General features: G+C 45.8%; 2 protein-coding genes across 2 annotated transcripts; both read right to left on the reverse strand.

Annotated features, from left to right (window-relative positions):
* Window positions 1–729: 729 nt before the first annotated feature.
* On the reverse strand, window positions 730–9,386 carry LOC142591379 (alpha-(1,3)-fucosyltransferase C-like). The gene is made up of 3 exons (XM_075703705.1): window positions 9,206–9,386; window positions 6,701–7,070; window positions 730–1,609 (listed from the first exon to the last, which is right to left on the reverse strand). Exons 1-3 carry the CDS (start codon window positions 9,384–9,386, stop codon window positions 943–945), a joined length of 1,218 nt encoding a protein of 405 aa, XP_075559820.1. The 3' UTR covers window positions 730–942.
* A 7,752-nt stretch (window positions 9,387–17,138) lies between these two features.
* On the reverse strand, window positions 17,139–25,562 carry LOC142590156 (alpha-(1,3)-fucosyltransferase C-like). The gene is made up of 4 exons (XM_075702049.1): window positions 25,495–25,562; window positions 24,268–24,445; window positions 22,583–22,949; window positions 17,139–18,017 (listed from the first exon to the last, which is right to left on the reverse strand). The coding sequence occupies exons 2-4, from the start codon at window positions 24,434–24,436 to the stop codon at window positions 17,333–17,335; spliced, it is 1,221 nt and encodes a 406-aa protein (XP_075558164.1). The 5' UTR covers window positions 24,437–24,445; window positions 25,495–25,562; the 3' UTR covers window positions 17,139–17,332.
* Window positions 25,563–25,869: the final 307 nt, after the last annotated feature.

Here is a 25,869-nt window from a genome sequence, read left to right on the forward strand (position 1 = left end):
CCTCTTTTGCCCCTAGCAGTATGGCCGCCACGGCATCGTTCGCTCCCGTATACGCGGCTGCAGGGACTATCCCTCCACTAGTTTTATAGGTGAGAATGATCACTAGAGACGCGAACTTGTGTACGCGGTGAAAAAAAAGAACTTCCGTCTGCGATTGCGTGCATACCTAGAGGGTGTTTGTGTTTAGCTGCACCAAATTTCTTGGAAATTGCCTGTATCAGACAGCACGATTCTAACCCTTGATCTAAGTTACCCGATCAGGCGGCCGTTACCTTTATGAGAAATCAAAATCCGCATATGAATAATTAACAGGATTAGGCTAGTTAACTTTTAAAAGTATTTTACGGCACACAACCTAATCTACGAATTGTAGACAGTCAATTCGCCGTGCGTATTCACTAAGAACTAACTCAAACGACTGCACCGATTTCGAGGTATTAATATTCAAGTGCCCGACGAAGTGCACTGGTGTTCCCGTCACTTTAGTGCTGCAGTACATAAAACAGTTTTATTTTGAAATGATGCAAGTGGACATATACGATATACATACTTACAATATACATATACGTACTAGGTGATACATATAGGTATAGATTAACAGCTACAGCGCCAGCATTGTCCTATACTTGGCTTGAAATTTTCATGCAAGTTGTCCTCCTGTGCAAGTCAGTTTAAAAGTAGAGTACACCGCGAATGCTCAAGACACTGTTCCTTATTATGAAAATTACATAATTGGAAATTATTTGTTTTATTCAACATATATCAACAAAGAAATTGATGCGACAACATCGACGAGTCAAACATCATTTTGACCTTTCACTGTCCGTAGTGGCACAGACACGTTGCACGTTTTAAAGGATAACCCCCAGCCCCTCAACAACAACAAAAAGAAAGAAGAACGCCGCCACAAATAAGGGATCGCCTTCATCCTTGGTTACATGCTCAGGCCTGCATTTTGGAGGTTCGCGGGTCCCAGCTACGACAGCGCGCCATCGTGTTGTACCAGTGGTATATGTCGTGGTAGTGGCTGTGATTTCTGAAGGCGTCGGTGGGGATCGCACGGCAGATTGGGCACAAATCCCAGCCGCGCCAGTGCATTATTTTGTAACGGCCCTTCCAGGCGAAGTGGCGCGCGTACATGCCAAAGTCGCGCGACGTGGCCACCAGATGGCGCGCCAGTGCTACGGGAGAGCTGAAGGAGAGCGCGTCCACGTAGGAGCCCCGGGGCGCGAAATAAGCGTAGTCGGCACCGCCAAAAACGACGGGCACGATGTCGTGGTGGAGCGGGTTGAACAGCTTCTCGGTCACGTAGTCGCGGCACTGGTTGTTCTCGAACGACAGGTAGAAGAAGTACTCGCTGCTGAAGTTGTCCCAGCAATCGAACTCGCAACCGTATTTGCCGCACTTGCCGACAACGTCAACGTCGATGTGCTTTCTCAGCTCTCTGACGAACAGCTCGCGCTTTCCGTAAGTGTGGCAATGGCTGACGGGCCAGACGGCCATCCGCCGCTTCTCCTGCCACAAAAGCCGCAGTGCCTCCATGGAGTATGCAAAGGGCTGGTCCTCCTCGGCGATCCAGCCGTAGGGGGCTTTGAAGTCCGAGTCTAGCCTGCAAATAGTTTAGAGAGCCCGTCCGGTATTTCGTTATTAGAGGCTTTTAGAATGTCCGCTATTCCGGCAAACCGGGCGGTTTGGGCGGATTACCGGATGGTCGGGGGTGTAAAAGTGAGCGGCCAGATTGGTGGCGTCAGCTGGTGGTGCAAAGCTCAACCACCTAAACACAGAGCCAATTACTATATTCTTCTTAGCTGGGGTGTAAATTTTCGACAGCGGCGTAATTGTAAACACAATTACGCCGCTGCCGAAAATTTGCACCAGCAGCGAAGCAGAATAAAGTAGGTAACTACAATTTTAGCTGTGTTTGTCTGATTGAGCTCTACAACACCAGGCGGCTGCACCGCTCACGTTTACGCCCCCGACCATCCGGTAATCCGCCCAAACCGCCCCGGTTTGCCGGAATAGCGGACACGCTAAACGTCTCTATTGCGCAATGGCGCTTGCGGATTACCGTATGCGTAAGCGTGAGTACACTGTAACGTGAGCGACCGGGTCGGTCGCTCCACCTGGTGGCGAAGAGCTCAATAAGACAGACACGGAGGCATTATTGCAGTGACAAAGTGTATTCCGCTTCGCTGCCGGTGTAAACTTTCGGCTGCGGCATAATCGTGAAGACGGTACCTTTTGAAAGGCTTTTTTTCTCTTTTCAACGAGAACGCCCCCGGAAATGCGGAACGTGTCTGGCATCGTGGTTAGACGAACCGTCACAAGAATGTCGCTGCTCTAGCGTTCGGTAGCCGTTGAGTATACCGGAATACCGGACACGCTAGAACTCTCGAATAATTCCGCTTCATCTAGAGCCACATCAGGAAGCCAGTTCACGGATTAGGGCAGCTGCACAAGGCCGCAAACCCCGCGGTGCAGTTAACCGACGTTGGTTTCTCTTGCCGCTATTGTGAGGGATATGTAGAGGACGGGCCGGTTGCCTGCTCTCACCAGCGGCATGTTAACTTCATGTTAATAGAGACTTTTAGCGTGTCCGCTATTCCGGCAAACCGGGGCGGTTTGGGCGGATTACCGGATGGTCGGGGGCGTAAACGTGAGCGGTGCAGCCGCCTGGTGTTGTAGAGCTCAATCAGACAAACACAGCTAAAATTGTAGTTACCTACTTTATTCTGCTTCGCTGCTGGTGCAAATTTTCGCCAGCTGCGTAATTGTGTTCACAATTACGCCGCTGTCGAAAATTTACACCCCAGCTAAGAAGAATATAGTAATTGGCTCTGTGTTTCGGTGGTTGAGCTTTGCACCACCAGCTGACGCCACCAATCTGGCCGCTCACTTTTACACCCCCGACCATCCGGTAATCCGCGGAAACCGCCCGGTTTGCTGGAATAGCGGACATTCTAAAAGCCTCTAATTTCGCTGTAACCTGTTGATCCTGCACTTCTATTAAGCATAACTAGCTTCCAGTCTACTCTCTTTAGATCTATGTCTACTCTTTATACTCTCTCTCCCTCTGTCTGTATATATATATATATATATATATATATATATATATATATATATATATATATATATATATATATATATATATATTCTGATATCGATATCGAGTGCGTCCGGCTTGGCCTCCTTGCGATTACTGAGTGAATTATCTATATTTATGACCTCTGCATGCAGGTAACGATGTCGTAAATTATTCGAAGAGTTTTCTTTTTTCATGAGTCGTTAGCATTGCTTGCCGGAAAGAGAAGCAACACTAAGACACGTATCGTTCACGTGCATTTCACACGCCGTTGATAAAAGACTCTGACGAAAGAGGTCAATGAAGTCTGCAGGTTTTTTTCAGGGTCAAGAAAGCACGCAAAGCAATTTGAAGCGAGGTGAACATACAGCGACATATTCATTCTCTAGGCATAAACTACGTCCATACCATTAGACATAATTATTAGTTGGCTACCTCCCTTTATTTAGAAAAATATTATAAACTTTGTCTTGTGTATACGTTGAGTATGTTGTGTCAATGCGTGGTGTACGTTTACAGAGGAAATATTAAAAAAAATTGAAGTGAAAAAAAAATACGGATTAGGTAGCCGTCGCTGGTGCTTTTAATGCGCTTGTCCTCCTATTCTCACGATTTGCAGAAATAAAGGGAAAGTACGGATTAAAAGCCGTGTGTGTCCGCGCAAACAATGATGCAGTAAGCTTTTAGCCACAATAAATTTTTTAATTAAAAGGTAGAGGCAACTCAAAAGAAACCTGAAGTTATGCACGTGGCTGACAGAACTCTGGTAATGACACATTAGGGGTGGTGGGGGTGGGATAGGCTTCGGCATCGCATGTGTGCGTGTGGAGGGGGGGGGGCGCACTTCGGAGGGGGCTCGGACCTCGGAGCCTACCTGTTGGTCCGGTGGTTGGCTTCGAACCCGGTCCTCTCAGCCCAGGCGCCCCCGATGCTCTACCTATTAAACCACGGAGTTCCCAGCGACCACATTTGGCGTCGAAATATTATTACGGACAGACAAGCAAACAATACATACAGACAAACGCACCTTAAGCTGGGTGAAGTCTCGGAAGGCTGCTCCTCGCATTAATACCAAAACCATTCAGAGCAAAAGGAATGTGTATCGTCATTTTCTCTAGGGACACTAAAGTAGCTCAATCAATCCGCCGAGGACATCGGGGAAACCGACTACGAACGTGGTATAACGCATACAAATGAAAAGAAAGAAATGGGTAAAGCATTTATTTGCAAAACTCATAATCAAGCCAAGAGTATTGAAGTTCCGCCATGCAATGCATCACCTTCAGTTTTGACCACATGTAAACTCGGTGTCGCGTGGGATTATCTCGCGGCTCTGGGAAACATCGATGATAGTGGTCATCTTCATCTGATAGTGGCCATCATGATAGTGATCATCTTCGAACACTTGCTTAAGATTTTTTTCTTTTTTTGCAGAGGGCGCAATTACTGGATGGTCTTTGAAAAGGTGCCCAAGAAGATGCTCGCACACAATATGCAACCTTATTCCCTCTCGGAATGTCAACTTTTAGGCATAATTTGAGTTGTTTGAGGACACTGAGCAAACTTCCTCTGCGATTCGCTAAAATACGCTTGTTTCACTGACGGTCTACACAGGCAAAAAACGAAGGTTTATTAACTGTGATACAGTCATTGATTCACAATCACATTTCAACACCTTGCCTGCTTGAGTTACCGTGGTATGCTATACACTCTTTTCATTCTAGCAACTTCTGTGTATACATCTCCTCAGTCTTATTTTTTTCTTTTTCTCTTGCTCAAAACTTCTCTAACTACTTTGTACCGCTACCTATTTCTGTAACGGACACCCGGCCGTATTTCCCCCCTGCTGTTTCTCTCGCTTTTCTCGACTGCTGACCCGTTGATTGTTCCGTCCACTTTAAATCCAAGCGCTTCTCTTAAATTAAATTACCTACGGGTCTCATTCGGTGTTTGCCTCCGCATTCCATTAGCATGTGCTGAGTGGTCTCCAGACTTTATTTATTTTTTTTTTTTGCTGCAGCGTACACGTGCCTGATATCCTTGTGAATATTTGTCCACGTTCATCAACGTGGACGACGGCAGCGACATGCTGCGGCAGTTTGTCAAACGACAAAGCGAAAAAAAGCTTTTGTCTTTCGTATTTATTTTTAAATTCGGGCTATTCGCATCGGAATATGCGGTGTTCATTCCCGATCATACACTGCCACCTGTGTATTTCGCCACCAGCTGGTAAGGGCAGATGCTGCCATTGTAATCATGGAAATGTATTTTTCTGCCCTCTGGATGAACTAACCGTGACTGTAATGGTGATTGCAGTCACGGTGATTACACAACACAACGTTTATGAGTTTATGCTCTACTCTGCTGGCTGATGCAAGTTTTTCAGCAGCGACATAGAGACTTCTTTTTATTACTTTTCTGCGTCAAGAACACCTCACATGTATCACGAAAACGTGTCTGGCGCGTTTTTTTTTTTTCGACAACACCGGCAGAAGAGGTCGCTGCCAGCGTTGGTGCTGCTAGTACACTATGATCTGGTGTTCCGTGAAGGTCAATATGCAGGCGCTTACGGAAAAACTGAAACTTTCAACTGCATCTCTGCTTCGCTCACGCGGTTATGAGGTGTCAGTCTTGTCTGCAAGGACGTTTGGAGCATCCCTTTTTAGACTGTTTTCGCGAACCACTTTTCTCCGGAGAAACCAGATGGCGCTTTCGGCCGCGCGCCATACGTTGCCTCAGCGAAAGCGCACGGATACGAAACCATTAACAACTTCGGCCCTGCTCCTGTGCGATCAGCTGTGGGAAATGTAGGTTTGTGTTGGCTGACGCACAGTGCTCCTTTCATGCTGCAAAATTTTGGGGGCAGTAGAGGGAAGACGTGCGATGTAGTTGGCAGCAAAAAAAATAGCGGCTGGCATATAACGGAACGAATCTGTGAGACCAAGTTCACGGAGCGCTGCTACGTAAGGACTGCCTGTGTTGCCAGCCCTTCGCGATGCACGGTTTTCCCCGTCGGTAAAAAAAAAAAAGTTCACTGAACTGCCAGTTTTGTATCGCCCTTACCTCCAAAGAAAGGTCTTCGACCCCGGAACGTCGGCAGGAGTGGTAACGAATGGTTACACAGTGACCAAGGCAGTATACACCGCTTCCACGCTGTTGTAAGCTTATCGAACGTTATCTATGCACGCCTCTACCTCAACTCACGTGCAAACTCCTCCCCACTATATCGCCAACGTATGAAGAATAACTTAATCGGCGCACACTTGAATCAACACACCGAACCTTGGCTGAATGCCACTACGCCGATTACTGACGAATGCCCGAAGCTGAACGTTTCGTGACGGCCTATGGATTAAGCGAGTGATTAGGCATAATAACTATGTGCACACAAGGCATTACAAGGTGCACAATCTCCACCTTCCAAGCCTTGTGCATAGCAAGAACAAAACTATCGCGACTAAGCACAGCCGCTAGGAAGGTAATGAGGAAGGTTATCGCCGCGAGAAGAGTCAATATAACCATGCGCAACACAGCAACAGAACCACGGGACAACAGGATCAGAGTGGCACGGTTCTTTTGCGGTGTCGCACCTGCTTGGAGCTGTTGTTTCACACGTACCTGTAGGTAAGCGTCCAGTTAATAGCTGGGCCGAGTAACATCATCTCGTTGGTGGCGCTGGAAGGCGCTTCCATGGTCCAAAAGACCCACTTCTGGGCCCGCGCGCGGTACGGCGGCATGTCGCCGAGGTCCAAGTCCAAGCCGTAGAACAGCACGGCTTCGGCCGAGTCCAGCCAGTATCTGTCGTTGGTGAGCAGGCACTTCACGTCGCCGCAGTGTATCGTTATCCCGCTACCTCGGGTCCTCCTATCGGGAAGCCAATAAGCTTGGACTGTGGTCCAGATCAGAATCCTCGGCAGCTCTGTAGAATTGTCAGGCGTCTTCCTCAAGTAGTAAGGGACGTAGCGACCAGCAGTGTTAGGACGAGCTGCTGCGTGCGTGAGTGATGGTTGAATAGTCACTCGGTGCATCTATCTATCTACGGCTAGTGTTTATTGAGCGCTCTACGTAGCGTTCTACGTAGCGTCCTGTGTAGCGCTCTGACACGCGACTCCGTACGCGGTTGCCTAAGATGGAGCGGCGCTCGGAACGTGCTTGGCTGGTCGCATCCCTGCGATCGGATCCAGCCGAGAGCGCTTGGTACCCGCTCCGATATGGTCCCTGTATAGAAAGCTATTCTAGGGACCATAGCTCCCACTATCTCGCCGAAGCGGCTCCGAGATCCCTAGCTATCCGGTCACGTGATGCCAGCCTCTTCCGTTTGTTGGGCGGTGAACGCGGAAGCCGCTTTTTTTTGTTGTTCTCGGGTCTGTGTGCCGCGCTGAACTCTGCGAAAGTTAATTTGTTGACAAAACGTCGTTTCGTGCACTGAAACACACAAGTAACTGGAGCGCCAATGCATTTCTCCGCAAAGTTCGGGAGTTTGTATATCGAAAGTGGTCCCATCTTGAAAATTCGCTCCAGGTGGGTTCGCCTTGCGAAGCCAACTGCTAGAATTTTCAAATTGCAACCTGGGTCGTCAGATAATCGGCTAGAAAGTTAATTAGTGAATTCTTGTTAATTGGTCGATTTCTCATTTCAATTTTTTTGTGTAAGTAAGTGTCTGCGCCGCTTCGAGTAGGCCGGCTCACAAACTAGAATTGAGTCATCTTCCACAGGTAACCTTTAAAAATTTTTGAAAGTGTTCGCTGAAACACCCTGTCTACATTTTTTGCACCTTCCCGCGCACATAGAGATTCCTATACACTGCAAAATAATTTACACCCTAAAAAGTGAAAAAGGGTGTAAATGTGTCTATAACTCACACCCTTAGGGTGTCCGTTATATAGATAACACCCTAAGGGTGTGAGTTATAGTCACATATACACCCTTTTTTGTGCATGTCATCCACAATACATTGTCAACATTACCACCTGTCATGGCGCTCTTTGGTCAAACCTGGCCCTTGCGCCATAAAACACCACACATCATCATATACACCCTTTTTTACTTTTTAGGGTGTAAATTATTTTACAGTGTATATTGCAACTAAAAACGCGGTAAAAGTGGTCGCGCCTATCAGCGCCGTTCACGTAGGCTCTACGTTCGTCATGGCCTTCGCTCTGTTTTTAAGTCACTATAGACATTTAAGTTTTTTTTCTTTTTAAGAGGAAGCTTTAGCTCGGACCCATTCCGACGCGGCATATTCAAGTACATGTAAAACGCAAAAATATCTTTTCTGAGATAACCGCTGGACTGATTTTAATGAAATTTGCTGCATTTGAGAGAGAGAGAGTCAAATTCTAGTGACTGTTGGAAGCGCGATTTCGATTAAGAGCCGAAATTTTGTTACAAGAATTTTCGAAAGTTTGAAAAAATATATAGAAGCACGAAGTTTGCAAATTAATGGCTCTGCATCAAAAACAGATACTGCGGTTCTGTAAACGGAATCCGTTGGACCATAGAAACCGGACAAATTGTATATGTCATCTTACATCTTATGTGAATTTGTTACGTTGTGTAGAAGGGCTCTGCAAAAGCTATATTTCCGTATTACTAAATATTCCAGATTCGTGTGTAACATATCAATTTTGTCCGCTTAATATGTATTATTAGGCGTAATTCACAGAACTGTGGTATCACTTTTCATAGCTGAGCTACGGAGTTGTAAACTTGGTGGTTTCGTTTTCAGGAAATTTTCGAGTTTGCCAATCTTTAATAAGAAATTCCCGACCTAAATCAAGTACTGGAAACGAACAGTGAGTATATTTCAAGTTCTTCTTTTAAATGCAACAAACCTCGCCAAATTTGGCGCGGTGGTTGCCGAGAAAAACGAATTCTCCTTTTACACGTATTTATATAGGAGCACCCGAGCCCCTTCAAGCTTCTTCCTAAATTCAACAAACGTCATCAAAGTTTGCCCCCGTATGGCTGCCGAGAAGAACGATTTCACCCTTAGTTTTCATGTATGCAGACGTCAGGAGCCCTCCACGTGAAGTTTCCGTTTTAGACTGATACGAATCCAGATATATTCTAGTGCACCAACCGAGAAAGGCCAGTTTTGCCAAATAGAGGCGATCAGCTTACCATTCGTGTCGTTCTTGGTGTCGTTTGTCGCATCGAGTCGTGGAAGTGTCGCCCGCGATCGCAAGCGAGGTGGCCTCTTGTATCGGCAGGCGTGGTCCTGTTCCACTACGTTCGCGTAGAAATACAGGTACGACGCGCAAAAGGCAAGCAAGGGCACCAACGCTGTTCTCGTGCGTGACATAGCTGCGAACTGGAAGAGGCGAGGGAGACAGTGACATAAATCTCAGCGTAACCGTGACTCGCTATAACGTTGCGCGCTGCATACACTCGGCTTAAAGGAACACACCAAAGGAAAATGTTAGGGCGAAAGCCTTACGTGTCTCATCAACGCGAAAAGTGACCGTCGTATAGTAGTTGTCCGTCAACACGAATGGCAGGAAAAGTCACGTGACCAAGCTTAGCGGCATCGTATGTATTACGTATATGCACTGTAAGATAATTTACAACCTGAAAAGGGTGTAAATATGTCTATAACTCGCACCTTTAAGGTAAGGTGTGAGTTATATGACATATGCCCTAAGGGTGTATTACATACACCCTAAGTTATAGGCACATTGTACACCCTTTCTCACTTTAAGGGTATACATTATTTGACACTGCAAACGCTCACGCAACAATTTTCCAGGTGTGCGGGTCACCGTCGTCATCGTGTTAATTAAGGTAGAGTTAATTAAGGCACTCGAACCAACTGCATTTGGCGTTAAATAGGGCGAAGCTAACTAATTAAGACATATGATTAACGTAACATCAATTAAGCCACTCGAACACACCACCTTTGGTGGGAGAAAACAAGTAATAAGTAGTAACAAATTAACGTGCTCGAATGAGAATGACAGGTAATCTAACCAATGTCTCTTAAGCATGCAGGCTATCGCCTTCATCCTCTTTGGCGTATGCTAAAGTGACTGTCAATTTTTTATCTCGAGCTTAGGTTGACAGGTAATGCTTCTGTAATAATTCGACTTTTGTAGCTCGAGCAGAGCTTTCATAAGCGAGAAAGCGGCGAAAGTGCAAGGGGAAAAAATTCTATGCCATCAGTGTGAAAAAGGATGACCAGCGAAGCTGTGTATGTGGGCCCCTTAAATGCTAACTGCACCTCCGGCGCGGGTCGGCCCGGCATTGCATTATCTCCAGCATCGCCCCACGTATGTGGAGTTTTGTGCTTCCAACGACACGAAAATTTCCTTGGACGGTAGAGGTATACAGCTTCGCTGTAAAAAAAAAAAAGAAAAAAAAGCTTTGGCGTCCACTGCGAACCGCTAGGCCTAGCCACCGGCTGGCTGAACGCCTCGGCATTCCAAAGCACCGATCAGGCACAATTCACGTTGCTCAGTTTATCCGGTCTAACAAGAATTAGCGCGTTCAGCGTGCGAAACGGCCAATGGCGTAGTATATAAGCACCTGTAGTTGAGGAAAGAAGACGTCTGTCCCCTGCCGCTGAAAAAGGGGGACTTACTTACGATGATGATGATGATGATGATGATACCTTCAACAATGGCACGAACCCGCTATGTGTGGGGGTGGCGTCCGACAACAGTCTCCCCGTCGTGAATACGAAAGGTCATGATTTTGACTCCACATCTGAGTTTTCAGAAATATTTCGTAACTTACGCCTATACGCTAAATGCTTCCGCATATTTTCCTTATTGGCAATGTTATGACGCATTGTGAAAATTAATTTGAAAAATGTCGTTAAGAAAGGCAGCAGGAGGACGAGGTTTTCATGAGATTACATGCAGACATGAAATGTGCGACCTTGTCAACCTTGTCTTTTGACTCCATCAGCCAACACTTGTCCTTGTTCCCTAGTGAAATGGCACAACCCACTCTGGAAGATCGGGCGGTGGAGGAACTGTTAGCGTTTTTAAAATAAATTATAGTAAGTATCTTGCATTTGGGATTTAAAGTGTCTACTGTTACAGGTTTAAATATTCAAATATATATATATATATATCTATATATATATATATATATATATATATATATATATATATATATATATATATATATATACACTTTATTTAATTTTGTGAACATTATAATTTTCAAGAATTCTAACATACAATTTGTTTTGTCTCACGCAGAAAGATGCAGAGGGCTTCACAAACGTTCCTGTGGCTGTAACCCAGTACGGTAGCCCGAAAGGAAAGAGTTATAGGAAGAGTCATATTCAAGCCAAGCTTTTGGAAGGGTTCTTCTAAAAATATTTTCCGTTGAATAATGAGACGGCGGTATGTCAAAAAGAAGTGTTTCAGAGAGTCACTCTCTTTGCATAAAGAGCACAAGGGTGATATAGCCAGACCAGACCTGTGGAGGTAAAAGTTGAGTGGGGGGGAACTCGGCACCGTATTCTTGTAATCGCTACTTCAATTTTTCTAGAGCAGCAACATTTGTTGTTCCAAGGAAAACTGAGATGCGGTAGGTCAGATGTTGCCAATAACGATCGCGCGAACTTATTTGTAGCGAGCATTGTTTAACTGCGCGAACAAACGAACCACAAAGACAGCGAGGGACAAAGACGGGCGCAGTCTTTGTCCCTCGCTGTCTTTGTGGTTCGTTTGTTCGCGCAGTTAAACAATGCTCGCTAATATCTACCAACTCGCCCAACAACAAGTTCTTCTAAACTTATTTGTAGTAGTATCTTTTCTGAATTGCGCCGCAGTAATGGAAGCTGACGAAGGCAAAATGGGGATTATAGAACCATCGTGGAATGCTACTACGAGTGAAGCTTCATGTTCGTTTAAGGCTAGGCCTTTGTGATCTGGCACCCTCACTAAACGAACGAGACCTAAGTGTCTTGGAAGAAGAGAATAGACAGTTTTTAATGAATTTGACAATTTGGGTGTGGTTAGTGAAGAACAGACAGAAATGCAATCAGTTAAAAGTATGGCTGATGACAAAGATAGTGGTAATTTGCGTAAAGCTGATACAATTGCCAATAATTCCACCTGAAAGATAGGCGTGAAGTCAGGTAGCCGAATCGAAAAAGACCAATTTACATATGGTGATGCAATGCTCACACCTTGCTTTTCTTCACCGACGGAAGCAACAGTTGCTATAACGGCGTTTGTATCCAGGTGTGCAAGGTGATCTTCCAGAATACTATGCAGATATTGATAGGGAAGATGTTTAGCATCATTTGGAAAAGTATTATCAAATTCAATTTTAGCATCTGGAACCGAGGAATTTAGCTCACTCTTTTCGTATCGTCTCCTGTTGAAATAAACTTTTTCTAAACACACGTGTGTAGTGTGACAATTAGATTATGTGCAACCCTGTGTTTCGTGGGTCCATGTGGTTATACGTTAGTGAGTGTGGACTCGGACACTTCTTTCAAAACGTGCCGTGTCTACAATGCTTCCTACTTTGTATGTGTTATCGTTCTGGTGGCATTTTTTTTTATTTATTGAACATACCCTACAGGCCCCTTGACAGGGCATTGAGTAAGGGGGGTAATAAAAAAGTACAAAGTAACTTGTCGGTGTACAACGTACGGCTCAAATTTGCAGTTTAACATAAAGGAGAGGAATCGATGATAATGTGGTATGGCGGCAAGTACAAGGTTGGACGGGAAAAAGGATAACACGAAGAGAGAAAAAAAAATATTGGCTGGCATTATACATATGGCAAAACTGGATACCAGAACTATAAAGTATACCGATTACAATGACAACAGTAAGAAGAAAAGAAACTACAACCAAAGATAGACTGACAAATATACGGAATCTAGGCGCATGAACAGTTGACAGGGTTTAAAATACGCATATTGGTAGGGCATGATAAAAACTCAGGAACTAATGGCGTGCACAGTAAAAACATTTATCAGTATAAGGAATGCAGTCGGGCACAAAGTGGGATACTGAAAAAAAAAAAAAGAAAAACACGTGCAGGGGTACAAAATATGACGGACGTCTTTGGTCTTAAAGCTGTCAAAATAACAAATAAATAAATACATGGTTGGTATACAGAACATGGCACCGGAAGTGAAATAAAACTGGAAATACTAGTGGCAAGTTTTTATTGCGAAAAGAAAGAGTGCAGAAGTTGACGGAAACTATTGTGGTCTGGTTCGGATGCGATGTTGTCTGGAAGACCATTCCACAAACGCATGGTGCGAGGAAGAGGAGATGCGTTGAAGGTGTGAGTTGACCCATATAATCGCGTGAAACTTAAGTGATTATGACTTAAGTGATGTGATGGAAGGGGCATCAAGGTGAAGTGGGAATGGTCTGCTGCTGTATGCGTATTTGTGAAAAAGGCATAAAAGGGCAATGTCGCGACGACCACTAAGAGGTTGAAGTGAAAGAGTGAGCCTAATTTTCGTTATGCTGTTATGGTTGTCATAATTGCGTGAAATGAAACGGGCAGCCCTATTCTGAACCGCTTCAAGCATGTTAATTAAATAATTTTGGTAGGGGGACCAGATAGATGCGGCGAATTCAAGCTGTGGGTGAACGAAGGTCTGGTAAGCTAATTGACGGACATGAGTTGGACAGTTATGTAAATTTCGACGTAAATATCAAAGATTTTGAAGCTTTTGCACATATGGTCGTAATATGGTGAGACCAGGGGAGGCTGTGTGTGAAATGAATACCAAGGTATTTATAAGATGATGCCTGCGACAGCTGGTAATTGTTAATAGTGTAGCAGTACTTGGATATGTTTTACTTGCGTGTGAATGAGATTATTTTGCATTTTTCTGCATTCAGCGACGTGAGCCATTTTTTACACCATTTATTAATGCGGTAAAAGTCGTTTTGCAGCGTTAAGTGGTCGTCAGCACATGTTATTGGATGGCATATGATGCAATCGTCAGCAAAGATTCGCATGCAGGAAGATGTGTTTTCTGGCAAGTCGTTTATGTAGATTAAGAACAATAGGGGGCCGAGGACGCACACCTGTGGTACACCCGAAGTTACGCGAGAAAGGGAGGATTGAGAGAGAGCGAGAGAGAACAACTTTAGTAAATATGCCTGCAGAGTCGGTTAGGCTCCCTCCACGCAGGGAGGACAAGCTTTTACCGCGACGCGGCCACTACGTCAGTCTCGTGCATTGTGCTCCTCGAGGTCTTGGTTCCTCGCTACTTCCGCGGATCCGAGACCTCGAGGAGCACAAAGGGAGGATTGGAAATTTTTAATAACCGTGAACTGCTGGCGGAGTGAAAGGAAGTTACGGAGCCAAGATAGGGTTAGCGAGTCTAATCGAAGGGCAGATAATTTAGACATCAGACGGCAATGGGGGGCGACGCGGTCAAAGGCTTTAGAGAAATCAAGAAAAATACAGTCAGTCTGGAGGTTATTGTTCATGTTGCAGTGTAGTTCTGTACTTGTGCCGTAATTGTGACCCAGTGTTCGTATCGTCTTTTGTTGAAATAAACTTTTTTCTAAACACATTGTAGCTGTGCTTACGTGTTATATGTTCATTAACATTCCCCTTGTGTAGTACTGAGGCGTACACAGGCATTATCATTGCGCAGTGGTACAAAGTTCCGGGCGTAAGTGGTTGTTTATTGGCTACACTAGAGAGTTTAATTTTCACTCGCTACACGATACGGTACACCGACACGTGACATTACCTTTGCGCGTGCGCGTTGTATACCGAGAATTACTGTGACAGTTACCGCCGGTGACGGTAATGGCCACCCTAATCGTGGCAACATGGCAGCGCCCATACAGCACCGACCAGCCGCCTCGATCCGAACTTGTTACTGGCTCTCCGCCCTGTCAGCAAGAAACAAGCGGCGAAATCCGTCGTCAGACTCGTCTCTACTAAGCTGAGGTCAAATTATTGGGCACGTTTTGTCGTAGTTATTGATATCGGCTGTTTGTTTTCAAGCTACTAGGACTACAGACACGGCACCGATCCGTAACACTCGTTTAATTTCTAGTTATAACAGGTGGCACCACAGCATTACCATTGGTGATGCGTTGACGATGCGGAAGGCTATAAAGGCCTAATCATGTTCACTGCATCATTAATTTACTACTCCGCTCTAGCAGGGTACATGATGACCGTAGCCGTAGAATCTCTAAAGCGTACATATTATCGCCCCCAAAGCCCTAATAACCGAGAAACTGAGGTAAATGCAGTACTTGATTAGAAACATTCCCGGGGCATGCAAGCACTTGCCCGATCACGAAAGCACTCCTCATTTAAATTCTGCCACTAGTACTCAATTACTCGTTGCAGAAAACATCCTAGTATCATAAGACGAAATAAAATGCTATTTGTCGGCTGCTGTTTCATTTTTTACAAAATATAACTCATTGAAATTACCCTCGACAAAGACGTGGGCGGTCGAAAGGTTTCGTTTTCGCTCGACTCTGCGCCTCCCGCGCTTTCGCGTTTCAGTAGTTTCGTTTCCGCGCACTGCTTCGCTGATTTTGCTGGCTCGCGGAACTCGCACAAACTGCAAGTAGCAAAGAATTCAGCGTCCATGTGATGTCGCGGGATGCCCGAACGGTCTACGCCACTTGACCAAACAGCAGCTGCAGCGGCGAATCCGCCGGTCTGTCCTGGCTCGGTACCGTCGTCTGTCGGCCGCCGTTTTACTCACCGGCGGCAGCACAGGATGGTGATGGCGTCTGCAACGTCACCACTCCCTCTGTTGGGTGCCGGGAGATTTGAATTTCGGAAAAGGTGTTCGTACCCTTCAGATGTAGTTTTCCCATAAAATGACTTTTGACACGAAACAATCATTGTGAGGTTTCTGGAATGGTATTCAAACCGTCCACGTCGACCTAGCATTTGCCTTTAGTGTCCATTTAAAGATGTTTCTTTTCATGGTTTTTTTTAAATGGGGAACCACAAATGCAACCGAATCCTGTGCGTATTCCACGGCTGCCTAGTGCCAGCAACGCGCCCTCTTTTGCCCCTAGCAGTATGGCCGCCACGGCATCGTTCGCTCCCGTATAGGCGGCTGCAGGCACTACCACTACAGAAATATTATAGGTGAGAATGACCGCTAGAGACGCGAACCTGTGTATGCGGCGAAGTTAAAAATTTCCGTCTGAGATTGCGTGCATATATAGAAGGTGTTTGTGTTTAGCTGCACCAAATTTTTTGAAAATTGCCTGTGGCCCACATCACGATTTTTACCCTTGATCTAAGTTACCCGACCCGGCGGCCGTTACCTTTATGAGAAATGAAAATCCGCATATGAATAATTAACGGGATTACCCTAATTAACTTTTTTAATTATTTTGCGGCGCATACCAATATTGAGGTATTAAATTTCCAGTGCCCGATGAAGTGCACCGGTGTTCCAGTCACTTACGCGCCGTAGTTGGTCAGTGGCTGTGGTGTTGGGCTACTGAGCACGAGGTCGCGCGGGATCGAATCCCGGCCAGGGCGGCCGCATTTCGATGCGGGCGAAATGCGAAAACACCCGTGTACTTATTTAGGCGCACGTTAAAGAGCCCCGGATGGTCGAAATTTCCGGAGTCCTCCGCTATGGCGTGCCTCATAATCAGAAAGTGGTTTTGGCACGTAAAAGCCCATAATGTAATTTAAAATTTTCCAGTTACTTTAGCGCTGCAGTATATAAAACGGCGTTTTATTTTGAAATCATATAAGTGGACATATGATATACATATTTACAAAATACATATGCGTACTAGGTGATACATATATCTATAGATTAACAGCTACAGCGCGAGCATTGTCCTATAATTGGCTTGAAATTTCCATGCAAATCGTCCGCGTGTACAAGTCAATATTTAAAAGTGTCCAGTATACCGCGAAGGCTCAAGACACTGTTCTTTTATATTGTGGCCATATCACGCTGTCATTCTGATAGCGTCACGTGATAGCCCAGACTGTTAACACGTGACGTCCACGTCACCCATTTCCAAGTGTACTTATATCGCTCCCTCCCATGAACAAAGCACTTTCGTTACCGGATCGCCGGCTTGCCTACAATATGAAAATTACATAATTGGAAAGCCTGTATTATTCAACACATATAAGCAAAAAAGCAAAGAAATGGATGAGACAACATCTACGAGACATACACTGTCCTTCCCCGGTGTGTAGTAGCACACACACACGTTGCAAAAATAACCCCCAGCCCCTAAACAACAAGAAAAAAAAAACAGGATCAAAGGTGCCACAAACAAGGGATCACGTTCATCCTTGGGGACTTGCTGAGGCCCGCGTTTTGAAGGTTCGCGGGTCCCAGCTACGGCAGCGTGCCATCGTGTTGTACCAGTGGTATATGTCGTGGTAGTGACTGTGATTTCTGAAGGCGTCGGTGGGGATCGCTCGGCAGATTGGGCACAAATCCCAGCCGCGCAAGTGCATTATTTCGTAGCGGCCCTTCCAGGCGAAGTGGCGCGCGTACATGCCAAAGTCGAGCGACGTGGCCACCAGATGGCGCGCCAGTGCTGCGGGAGAGCTGAAGGACAGCGCGTCCACGTAGGAGCCCCGGGGCGCGAAATGAGCGTAGTCGGCGCCGCCAAACACGACGGGTACGATGTCGTGGTCGAGCGGGTTGAACAGCTTCTCGGTCACGTAGTCGCGGCACTGGTTGTTCTCGAACGACAGGTAGAAGAAGTACTCTCTGCTGAAGTTGTGCCAGCAATCGTCCCGGCATCCCGGTTTGCCACAGTTGCCGACAACGTCAACGTCGATGTGCTTTCTGAGCTCTCTGACGAACAGCTCGCGCTTTGCGTAAGTGTGGCAGTGGCTGACGGGCCAGACGGCCATCCGGCGCTTCTCCTGCCACAAAAGCCGCAGTGTCTCCATGGAGTATGCAAAGGGCTGGTCCTCCTCGGCGATCCAACCGTAGGGGGCTTTGAAGTCCGAGTCTAGCCTGCAAATAGTTTAAAGAGCGCGTCCGGTATTCTGGTATTGCGCAGTGGCGTTTGCGGTTTACCGTATACGCAAACGTGAGTGCACTGTAACGTGAGCGACTGGGTCGGTGGCTCCACCTGGTGGCGTACAGTTCAATAAGAAAGACACGGAGCTATTAGAGACTTTTAGCGTGTCCGGTATTCCGGCAAGTGCGGGCGGTTCGCCGGTATAGCGGGGGCGTAAACGTGAGCGGCCAGATTGGTGGCGCCAGCTGGTGGTGCAAAGTTGAACCACACAAACACAGAGCTAATTACTATATTCTGCTTAGCTGCTGGTGTAAATATTCGACAGTGGCGTAATCGTGTTCACAATTACGCCGCTGCCAAAAATTTGCACCACTAGCGAAGCAGGATATAGTGGGTTACTGCAGTTTAACTCTGTCTTTCTCTGGTTGAACTCTACGCTACCAGGCGGCTGCAGCGATCTAGCTACGCCCCCGCAAATCCGGTAATCCGCCCAAACCGCTCCCGTTTACCGGAAAAGCGGACAGGCTAAAAGTCTCTATTATTGCAGTGAGCGAGTGTATTCCACTTCGCTGCCGAAGTAAATTTTCGGCTGCGGCATAATCGTGAAAACGGCACCTTTTCAAATGATTTTTTTTTTTCTGTTCAACGACAACGTCCCCGGAAATACGGAACGTGTCTGGCATCGTGGTTAGACGAACCGTCACACGAATGTCGCTACTATAGCGTTCGGTAGCCATTGAGTATACCGGAATACCGGACACGGTAAAACTCTCGAATAATTCCGCTTCATGTAGAGCCTCATCACGAAGCCAGTTCACGGATTAGGGCACCTGCACAAGGCCGCAAACCCCGCGGTGCAGTTAAGCGACGTTGGTTTCTCTTGCCGCCATTGTGAGGGATATGTAGAGGGCGGGGGGCCGCTCGCGTGCCTTCAACAGCGGCATGTTATCTTTTTGTTCACTTTAATTTCGCTGTAACCTATTGATCCTACACTTCTATTAAACATAACTACCTTCCCGTGTACTCTCTCTAGCTCCATTTTCTACTCTTTGTACTCTCTCCCTTTGTGTCTTGGTGTCTGTTGGCTTCTTATGTGTGACAAATAAAAAGTGGGCCCTCGGTTTCCTTTCTTATTGTGTGCCAACTTCGTGTGACCACGAATAAATGTTAACTGAAGTGGCTGCCTTAGCATTTAGAAGACCTCATAGCAGGAGACAGTTCAGTTTCACGGCCTGCGTCTCCTCGCACCACCAAGAGGCTTGCGTCTCTCGGTGGTGTAATATATTCCTTCGCGTAATTGTCCTATACTTCACTATCACTAATACTGCTTCGCCTTTCCGACGAAACTGCAGCCTAGCTTTTTATTTTTTTATATTATTGTTTTACAGTGAGCACGAGTACAAGCTCTGCTACGCATGGTTGCTATTGATTCTGTTATCGAGTGTGTCCGGCTTGGCGTCCTTGCGATTACTGAGTGAAAAATATATATATGTATGACCTCTGCATTCAAGTAACGATGTTGTAAATTATTAGAAAAGCTTTTTTCATGACTCGTTAGTATTGCTTAACGGAAAGAGAAGCAACACTAAGACACGTGCGCTTGTCCTCCCATTGTCACGATTTGCAAAAAATAAAGCGAAAGTATCAATTAAAAGCCATGCGCGTCTGCGCCAACAATGATGCAGTAAGCTTATAGCCACAATAAAATTTTAAATGAAAAGTTAGAGGGAGCTCAAAAGAAACCTGAAATGATGTACGTGGCTGACAGAACTCTGCTAATGACACTTTAGGAGAGGTAGGGGTGTGGGGTAGGCTTCGGCATCGCCTGTTTCGGGGGAGGGGCGACTTCGGAGGGGGCTCGGTCGTTGGAGCCTACCCGTTGGTCCTGTGGTTGGCTTCGAAACCGGGCCTCTCAGCACAGGAGCCCGATGCTCTGCCTATTAGACCACGTAGTACCCAGTGACCCAATTTGGCGTCGAAAAATGATACGGACAGACAAGCAAACAATCCATACATACAAACACACCTCAAGCTGGGCGAAGTTCCCAAAGGCTGCTCCTCGCATTAAGACCAAAACCATTCAGAGCAACACGAATGTGTATCGTCATTTTCTCTAGCGACACTAAAGTAGCTCAATCAGTTCGCCGAGGACATCGGGGAAACCGACTACGAACGTCGTATAACGCACAAAAATGAAAAGAAGTGGGTCAAGTAGTTATTTGCAAAACTCATAATCAAGCCAAGAGTATTGAAGTTCCGCCACGCAATGCATCACCTTCAGTGTTCACCACATGTAAACTTCGTGTCGCGTGGAATTATCTCGCGGCACTCGGAAACATCGACGATAGTGGTCATGTAAGGCTTTCGAGCACTTGCTTAATTTTTTTTTTTTTTTTTTGCGACCGGCGTAATCAGTGGGTGGTCTTCGAAAAATGTGCCCAAAAAAGTAGCTCGCGCACAATATGCAACCATATTCCTTCTCGGAATGTCAACTTTGAGGCATGATTTGCGTTCTTTGAGGATGTTGAGAATAACTTTCTGTGCGGTTCGCTAAAATACGCTTGTGAAGCTTTCGGAATTGGTGCCACCCACAATGTGGCACCAATTCTGGTCAAAATATAGAATTGCTACCATTTCTGTTTCTTAAGGTGGGGGAGGGGAAAACGTTGTGCGAGTTTAATTGACGGGTCTAGACAGTCAAAAAACGAAGGTTTGGTAACTGTCATTAATCACTGATTCACCAACACATTTCAGCACCTAGCCTGCTTCGCTTACTACGGTATGCTATACACGCTTTTCATTCTGGCACATTTTTGTATACGTCTCTTCAGTCTTATTTTTTTCCCTCTTGCTCGAAACTTCTCTAACTACCTTGTAATGCTACCTATGCCTGTAATAGACACCCGGCCGTATCTCTACCCTGCTTTTTCTTTTACTTATCTCCACTGCTGACCCGTTGATGGTTCCGTCCACTTTAATTCCAAGCGTTTCTAGAAGTTGTGTGCAAGATACCTCCTGGTCTCACTGAGTGTTCGCATTCGATTAGGATGTGCTGAGTGGTCTCCACATATATATATATATATATATATATATATATATATATATATATATATATATATATATATATATATATATATATATATATATATATATATATATATATATTAGTTTTGCTGCAGCGTTCGAGAATATTTGTCCACGTTCATCTACGTGGATGGCAGAAGCGGCATGCTGCGGCAGTTTGTTAAACGACAAAGCGAAAAAAAGCTTTCGTTTTTCGTATATATTTTTAAATTCGTGCTATTCTCATCGGAATATGCGGTGTTTATTCCCGATTATACACGGCCGTCTGTGTATTTCGCCACCAGCTGGGAAGGGCAGAGGCTGTCATTGTAATCATGGAAATGTATTTTCTGCCCTCTGGGTGAATTAAACGTGACACTATAGATCATAGTACACTATGATCTGGTGTTCCGTGAAGGTCAATATGTAGGCGCTTACGGAAAATCTTAAACTTTCAACTGCATCTCTGCTTCACTCACGCGGTTATGAGGTGTCAGTCTTGTCTGCAAGGACGTTTGGAGCATGCCTTTAGACTGTTTTCGCGCAGCATTTTTCTCCGGAGAAACCAGATGGCGCTTTCGGCCGCGCGCCATACGTTGCCTCAGCGAAAGCGCACGAATACGAAAGCATGTACAACTTCGGCCCTGCTCCTGTGCGATCAGCTGTGAGAAATGTAGGTTTGTGTTGGCTGACGCACTGTGCTCCGTTCATGCTGCAAAATTTTGGGGGCAGTAGAGGGAAGACGTGCGATGTAGTTGGCAGCAAAAAAAAAAAAAAAATAGCGGCTGGCATATGACGGAACGGAACGAATCTGTGAGACCAAGTTCACGGAGCGCTGCTACGTAAAGACTGCCTGTGTTGCCAGCCCTTCGCGATGCATGGTTTTCCCCGTCGGTAAAAAAAAAGTTCACTGAACTGCCAGTTTTGTATTGCCCTTACCTCCAAAGAAAGGTCTTCGACCCCGGAACGTCGGCAGGAGTGGTAACGAATGGTTACACAGTGACCAAGGCAGTATAACACCGCTTCCACGCTGTTGTAAGCTTATCGCACGTTATCTATGCACGCCTCTACCTCAACTCACGTGCAAACTCCTCCCCACTATATCGCCAACGTATGAAGAATAACTTAATCGGCGCACACTTGAATCAACACGCCGAACCTTGGCTGAATGCCACTACGCCGATTACTGACGAATGCCCGAAGCTGAACGTTTCGTGACGGCCTATGGATTAAGCGAGTGATTAGGCATAATAACTATGTGCACACAAGGCATTACAAGGTGCACAATCTCCACCTTCCAAGCCTTGTGCATAGCAAGAACAAAACTATCGCGACTAAGCACAGACGCTAGGAAGGTTATGAGGAAGGTTATCGCCGCGAGAAGAGTCAATATAAGCATGCGCAACACAGCAACAGAACCACGGGACAACAGGACCAGAGTGGCACGGTTCTTTTGCGGTGTCGCACCTGCTTGGAGCTGTTGTTTCACACGTACCTGTAGGTAAGCGTCCAGTTAATAGCTGGGCCGAGTAACATCATCTCGTTGGTGGCGCTGGAAGGCGCTTCCATGGTCCAGAAGACCCACTTCTGGGCCCGCGCGCGGTACGGCGGCATGTCGCCGAGGTCCAAGTCCAAGCCGTAGAACACCACGGCTTCGGCCGAGTCCAGCGAGTATCTGTCGTTGGTGAGCAGGCACTTCATGTCGCCGCAGTATATCGTTATCCCGCTACCTCGAGTCCTGCTATTGGGAAACCAATAATATTGGAGTGTGGTCCAGATCAGGATCCTCGGCATCTCTGTAGAATTGTCAGGCGCCTTCCTCAAGTAGTAAGGGACGTAGCGACCAGGAATGTTCGGATGAGCTGCCGAATTTTAGGAAATTGGTAAGTTGCAAATAATAAAGGCACGAAGTATACAAATCAGTAACTGTGCAACAAAACCAGATATCGCATTCTTGTAAAGTGAATCCGTTAGTGCATCTGAAGAGGACAAATTTTAAAAAATTTGAATGATAGGGTTTTGCGTTCCAAAACCACGATCTGATTATGAGGCACGCTGTGGTGGGAGACTCCGAAAGTTTGGACCATCTCGGTTTCTTTAAAGCGCAGCCAAATCTACGCACGGTTATTTTAGCATTCCGCCTCCATCGAAATGCGGCCGCCGCGGCCGGGATTCGATCCCGATACCTCGTGCTTAGCAGCCCAACATCATAGGCACTAAGCTACCACGGCAAGTGCGGCCAAAGTTGATATACGAATTCAAGATTTATTGCAATGTTTACAAGGGTTTTGCTAAAGTCCCGCTCGCAAATTACTGGTATATTTCAGAGTGTTGCATAAATTATAATACATCAATTTTGTCTGGTGTATGTGCATGTTAGAAAATTGTGACATCGTTTTTCATTGCTAACTCTAGAGTTCGAAACTATAGTTTCTTTTTAATCTGTGTAAGCTCTTAATTAATATACGAGACTTGTCCGCAGTTCAGAACATCGATATCTGTTTTTGGTGGAGGGCTACGAATTCTTAAACTTCGTGGTTCTAGTTTTTATGTTTATATGTTTACCAATTTTCGGCAATGTATCGATAAAAAAAAATCAGGTCCTAAATCAATGTTTCGCTTCCTACACTCAATCAAATTTAACTTTCTCTCACAACAAATTTAATTAAAGGCGGCTCGTGGGTTGTCGCAGAAGATAATTTCTGCGTTCGATATGTATTCCAAAAGGCGTCATATCGGGAATTAGGCCCGAGCTCGGAAGGGATCGCTGTTGCCCGGGGCCTAATCCGACGCCGGCTATGCAAGTGAGTACACAACGCCAAAAAAAAGCAGCAAAATCAGAACTTTTCTGTAACAGCCCCAAGTTTTGTTTCTTGAAATTCTGCAATTTTCGAAAACAATAATTAAAGATAACTTCGATGGCCTGAATCGAAACTCCGCTTCCAACAGCTCACTATAGTCACAACATCGATATACGTGCTCTACGTTTCGTATAGGTTAAAGAAGATTGCGGTATAAAAATTGGAATAAAAGCTGTTTTCACTGCACGCACTAGACTTTCCGGTCTTTGCCGCAAAGTGCGCGAAGATGCTTCAACAAAGCTTTTTAGACTGATACGAATCCAGATATATCATAGCGCACCTGCTGAGAAGTTGAGCGAAATAGAGGCGATCAGCTTACCATTCGTGTCGTTCGTCGCATCGAGTCGTGGAAGTGTCGCCCGCGATCGCAAGCGAGGTGGCCTCTTGTATCGGCAGGCGTGGTCCTGTTCCACTACGTTCGCGTAGAGATACAGACACGACGCGCAAAAGGCAAGCAGGGGCACCAACGCTGCTCTCGCACGGGACATCGCTGCGAACTGCAAGCGGCGAGGGAGACAGGGGCATTAATCTCAGCGTAACCGAGACTCGCTAAAGTTGCATGCAGAATACACTCGGCTTAAAGGAACACTCCAAAGGAACGTGTTAGGGCGAAAGTCTTACGTCTCTCATCAACGAGAAAAGTGACCGTCGTATAGTTGTCCGTCAACGCGAACGGCAGGAAAAGTCACGTGACCTCAGCGGCTTCGTATGTATTACGTATGTGCAAACACTCACGCAACAATTTTCATGGTGGGCGGGTCGCCGTCGTCATCGGGTTAATTAAAGTAGAGTTAATTAAGGCACTCGAACCAATGACATTTGGCGTTAAATAGGGCGAAGCTAACTAAGACATATAATTAAGGTAACCTCAATTAAGGCACTCGAACCCACCACCCTTGGTGGGCGAAAACTAGTAATAAGTAGTAACAAATTAATGTGTTCTAATGAGAATGTCAAGTAATCTAACGAATGTCTCTTGAGCATGCAGGCTATCGCCGTCACCCGCTTTGGCGTATGCTAAAGTGACTGTCAATTTTTATCTCGAGCTTAGGTTGATAGGTAATGCTTCTGCAATAATTAATTCGTCTTCAGTAGCTAGAGCAGAGCTTTCGTAAAGCGGCGAAAATTGAAAGAACAAGAAACTCAGTGCCTTCGGTGTGAAGAAGGATGACTAGCGAAGCTATCTATGTGTGCTCCCTAAAGGCGACCTCCGGCGTGGGTCGGCCCGGAATTGCACTTACTCCAGCATCGGTCCACGTATGGGGAGATTTCTGCTTACAACGAAACGAGCATTTACTTGGACGTTAGAGGTATGCAGCTTCGCTGTAAAAAAAAAAAAAAAAAAAAAAGAAAAGAGCTTCGGCGTCCACTCCGAACCGTTAGGCCTACCCACCGGCCTGCTCAACGCTTCGGCATTCCAAAGTACCGACCAAGAACAATTCACGTTGCTCTGTTTCTCCGGTCTGACAAGAATTAGCGCGTTCAACGAGCGAAACGGCCAATGGCCTAATACATAAGCACCTGTAGTTGAGGAAAGAACACGTACCTGAACGCGTCTGTCCCCTGCCGCTGAGAAAAGAGGATTTACTTATGATGGTGACGATGATGATGATACATTCAACAATGGCACGAACCCACTATGTGTGGGGGTGGCGTCCGACCACCGTATCCCCGTCATGAATACGAAAGTTCATGATGTTGGCTCCAAATCTAAGCTTCCAGAAAAATTTAGTAAGCGTTCAGTTATATTCGGGTAAAAGATTTACTCCTTTACGCTAAATGCTTCGGCATATTTTCTTTATTCGCAAGGTTATTACGCATCCTGAAAGTTGAAAAAATAACGAAAAAAAATTACCGACGATTACGTTACTTCTTAATGCGAAATTTGAGCGCAGCAAATAAGCTGTTTCACCTTTTGGAT

Source organism: Dermacentor variabilis, chromosome 8 (assembly GCF_050947875.1).
Source record: "Dermacentor variabilis isolate Ectoservices chromosome 8, ASM5094787v1, whole genome shotgun sequence".
NCBI classification, from domain to species: domain Eukaryota; kingdom Metazoa; phylum Arthropoda; class Arachnida; order Ixodida; family Ixodidae; genus Dermacentor; species Dermacentor variabilis.